This window comes from Sinocyclocheilus anshuiensis, unplaced genomic scaffold (assembly GCF_001515605.1).
Source record: "Sinocyclocheilus anshuiensis isolate Anshui unplaced genomic scaffold, SAMN03320099.WGS_v1.1 scaffold1632, whole genome shotgun sequence".
Taxonomy (NCBI): Eukaryota; Metazoa; Chordata; class Actinopteri; order Cypriniformes; family Cyprinidae; genus Sinocyclocheilus; species Sinocyclocheilus anshuiensis.
Window position 1 is genome coordinate 214938 of NW_015558674.1, and position 4706 is coordinate 219643.

Genomic DNA, 4706 nt, shown 5'->3' on the forward strand with positions numbered 1-4706 from the left:
TGGCAGAGAGTGAATCTGCGTCTCATTCAGCTTGTTTCATGCAGATATTTTTCTAAGTCAAACCATTCTGTTTTTGCTTCAAATTTCGAAATTATACAATCTAATTTAGATATGCAGCATCTTTGTTTGGATCATGATTAAAATGCAGTGGTTGCGTCTAATTGTAAATGGAAAGAGCACAGACAAAGCCTTATGAAGAGATTTCTTTTATTTGTGTTACTTATTTATTTTATTTGGAGCTTTTTTTTAATTACTTTTACATTATATTTAAATTTAGTCATTTAGCAAACGCTTTTATTCAAAGCGACTTACAAATGAGGACAATAGAAGCAATCAAAACCAACAAAAGAGCAATAATTTACAAGTGCTATATTAGTATATTATTATAGTGTTATATTTCAATTTCACAAAGAAACGTACAGTATTTTGTCCAAGCAATAATAAAAGGACACATTTAATTTATAATTTGACTTAAATCTAATTTTGTAAAAAAAAAAATCGTGAATCGAATCGAATCGTGAATCCAATCGTGAAATCAAAATTGTGAATCGAATCGTGGAATCAAAATCGTGAATCGAATCGAGGAATCAAAACTGTTAATCGAATCGTGGAATCAAAATCGTGAATCGAATCGTGAAATCAAAATCGTGAATTGAATTGTGAAATCAAAATCGTGAGTTGAATTGTGAAATCAAAATCATGAATCGAATCGTGGAATCAAAATCGTGAATCGAATCGTGTAATCAACATCGTGAATCGAATCGTGAAATCAAAATCGTGAATCAAATCGTGAAATCAAAATCGTGAATTGAATTGTGAAATCAAAATCGTGAATCGAATTGTGGAATCAAAACTTCGAATCGAATCGTGGAATCAAAACCGTGAATCGAATCGTGAATTGAATTGTGAAATCAAAATCGTGAATCGAATCGTGTAATCAACACTGTGAATCGAATCGAATCGTGGAATCAAAACCGTGAATCGAATCGTGAATTGAATTGTGAAATCAAAACCGTGAATTGAATCAAATCGTGGAATCAAAACAGTGAATCGAATCGAATCGTGGAATCAAAACCGTGAATCGAATCGAATCGTGGAATCAAAATCGTGAATTGAATTGTGAAATCAAAATCGTGAATCGAATCGTGGAATCAAAATCGTGAATCGAATCGAATTGTGAGTTAAGTGAATCGTTACATCCCTACTTAATATTGACATGTTTTTTCTGAAAACAAGACAGTAATTTTAAAAGAAAAAAGAAAAGCATTTTTTGCAGTGCATTTACAATCTATTTATTTGCTCAATTATATTGTGATTATTTGAATTCTTTTTTCTCTTTTGTTTTTTCCCTCTTCTTCTCTCTGTCCCCTCCTTTTTTCTCTCTCAAATAAAACTACTTTATATACTATGTACTATACGTATATATAAAACAATCTTACACCAACACGTCACATAACTACATGAAATTTAATTTTGTTGCTTGCGTCTTTGTTTGGGCCTTGTTTGTCTGTTGTCAAATTCTATTTACAGCACTGTTTTCCTATATTTTGTACTATGTTTCCCTGTATGTTGTTCTAAAAGCAAATAAAAAAAATAAATAAATAAAATATGCAAGAGCATCTGTAAAAAGAAATGTCATAGTCTTGCAGCTCATTGGTTCAAACGTACTAATAAATGCAAATCTCTCTGTGAAATTTCTAGATAAAAGCATCAGGTAATTAAATAATATATCCAACATTAAAATTGCAAATGCTGACCACATAGTTAAAATTAAATTACAATAACTGAATTTAGTTATTCGGTTAATTGGCGATGTAATGTTATATTGCATTTTAACTACTTTAAACTGGTTTTTATTATACATGTAGCTTTTATTTTCTTATGTTAATCAAGAAATTGCATGGAAAATTGCTTTTAAAAATAATCGCAATTTATTTAAATGAACTGCAATATTTAAGTGGACTTCAAAAAGCTGAAAATATGTGGCCCTGCAGCACAAAAGCAGTCTTAAGTCGCTGGGGTATATTTGTAGCAATAGCCAACAATACATTGTATGGGTCAAAATTATTGATTTTTCTTTTATGCCAAAAATCATTAGGATATTAAGTAAAGATCATGTTCCAAGAAGATATTTTGTAAGTTTCCTACCGTAAATATATCAAAACTTAATTTTTGATTAGTAATATGCATTGCTAAGAACTTCATTTGGACAACTTTACAGATGATTTTCTCAATATTTAGATTTTTTTGCACGCTCAGATTCCAGATTTTCAAATAGTTTTATCTCAGCCAAATATTGTCCTATCGTAACAAACCATACATCAATGGAAAGATTATTTATTCAGCTTTCAGATGATGTCTAAATCTCAATTTTGAAAAATTGACCCTTATGACTGGTTTTGTGCTCCAGGGTCACATATTAAACTGTCTTGAAATATTCCCCATATCCCCTAATACGCTCATATTCATATGTACTGTATTTTAATCTACAATCTTGATTTAAAATTGAAATGAAAGTTAATGTTCATGTTTTCTTGTGAAATGCACAGGAACACACTGCATGCAGCTGTAATAATAATAACTCATATTTTCTCCTCCTTCTCTCTGTGTGCAGGCTGAAGCGCTGAGTCGCGGCGGTCTGGAGTATCTGTCTCTGATGGATGATGGGATTGATGGAGAGATCAGTTCTGGGAGGAAGAGGCTGAAGAAGACGGAGGAAGGACTGTACGCCTGCGACATCTGCGACAAAACCTTCCAGAAGAGCAGCTCTCTGCTGCGCCATAAATATGAGCACACAGGTACAGTACAGGTGTATACTGTATATATAATATGCTGATTATCATATTTAATATTTATTTATAAATATTGCATATTTATGTGTGTGTATATGTGAGTGTTGTATATAAATATATACAAATATATAGAAATAAAAAATAAAATGTACATTTTTATAAAAAAAATATATAAAAATTTGTGTATATGTATATGTGTGTATATATATATATATATAATTGTTGATTATTATATTTATTTAATATTTATTTATAAATATTTTACATATTTATGTGTGTGTATATATAAGTATTGTATATAAATATATACAAACATATAGAAATAAAAAATTAAATAAGTCAACTTTTATAAAAAAAAAAAAAAATTTAAAAATTGTGTATGTGTGTATATATATTGGTTATTATATTTATTTATAAATATTGCATATTTATGTTTGTGTTCATATATACAAATATATAGAAAAAAATTAAGTCAATTATATAATAATTAAAAATCCTATAGAGACAGACACAGAGAGACATATTAGATAAGAGCTACACTTTCTTCTCTCTCGCTGCAGGGAAGAGACCTCATGAGTGTCAGATCTGTAAGAAGGCCTTCAAACACAAGCATCATCTGATCGAGCACAGCCGCCTGCACTCCGGAGAGAAGCCGTATCGGTGCGACAAGTGCGGCAAGCGCTTCTCACACTCGGGCTCGTACTCGCAGCACATGAACCACCGCTACGCCTTCTGCAGCCGCGACAGCGAGGCTCCCGCTTCAGCGCTGGAGGACAGCGGCGCGTATCTGAGCGACTCCAGCACGGAGGGAGCGGCGCTGGAGCTCAGAGACGAGGAGGACGAGGACGCACTCAGCAGCCGCGCTTATGATGGAGGCGTGAGGACGGAGCGAGTTTCCTTGCAGCTGAAGGACAAACCCACAGACGGAAACCAGCAGCAGGAGAGTCCCGAAGGACTCGTGTTTACCAAAGATGTGAAACTGACTCGTCCTCTTTAGCGCTCAAACTGTGACTGTGAACAAAGTTTTCAGCCCAAAACACGCGTTTCTCCAAAGACTTGATTCAGCATTCAGCGTAATCCAGAGCTTCCCTCGCTGTGAGAGGCACAAATGATCTGCAACGCTACCAGATTAATACATAAATATACTAAATAAATTAATAAATGCCAACAATCTCAGAAAACCTGCCAAAGTCATATTTCACATCAAAATAATAATACACATTAAATATGAAATTATATTTTGCATAAAATATTAATAAATAAATTATTGTAATGCGCATATATTTTGGACTGCCTTTAATTTATGCTGACATAAAAAATAATTGCATTACGTAAATGTCATGATGAAAATCTGAAATGGTTTCGAAAGGAGGCTTTTTTTTTTCTTTGTACAAAATATAATTTCGAAAAATTGATTCTTCCAAGAATATGTCAGTCATATTTCCCACCAAAATCATAAAAATAAATACATTTGACATTATATTTTGCATCAAGAAAATGTGCCAGTTTTTAGAACCATTAAGATTTTTCATACTGGAATTAGATTCTTATTAACATAAAGCAAAAAAATAAACGAAATAAAAATGGAATTATTGTAATGCACATATATATATATACAAGTACAAATATTTTTAAAAATAACAAAAATAACTGACTTGCGTAAAAGTCATGATGCAATTATCTGAAATTGTTCTGGAGGCTTTATTTTCTTTATTTAAAAAAATAGAATTTTAAAAAATATATATTCTACAAAGAATATGTCAAAAGTCATTCAATATTTTGCATATAGAAAATATGCCTGTTTTTAGAACCATTAAGATTTTTCACACTGTAAATTGTCATTACTACAAATAAAAATAAATAAATTAAAATTAAATTAAAAATTATATATATATATATATATATATATATATC

The 4706-nt window shown here is 31.3% G+C and overlaps 1 protein-coding gene across 1 annotated transcript in view; it reads left to right on the forward strand.

The window, feature by feature from the left end:
- LOC107681266 (zinc finger E-box-binding homeobox 1) overlaps window positions 1-3974 on the forward strand; it is a 41006-nt gene extending 37032 nt beyond the window's left edge. Inside the window, exons 7-8 of the mRNA XM_016477516.1 lie at window positions 2615-2798; window positions 3353-3974. Coding sequence (XP_016333002.1) covers window positions 2615-2798; window positions 3353-3789 — 621 coding nt within the window. The 3' untranslated portion in view covers window positions 3790-3974. The remainder of the gene's footprint in view (window positions 1-2614; window positions 2799-3352) is intronic.
- Window positions 3975-4706: the final 732 nt, after the last annotated feature.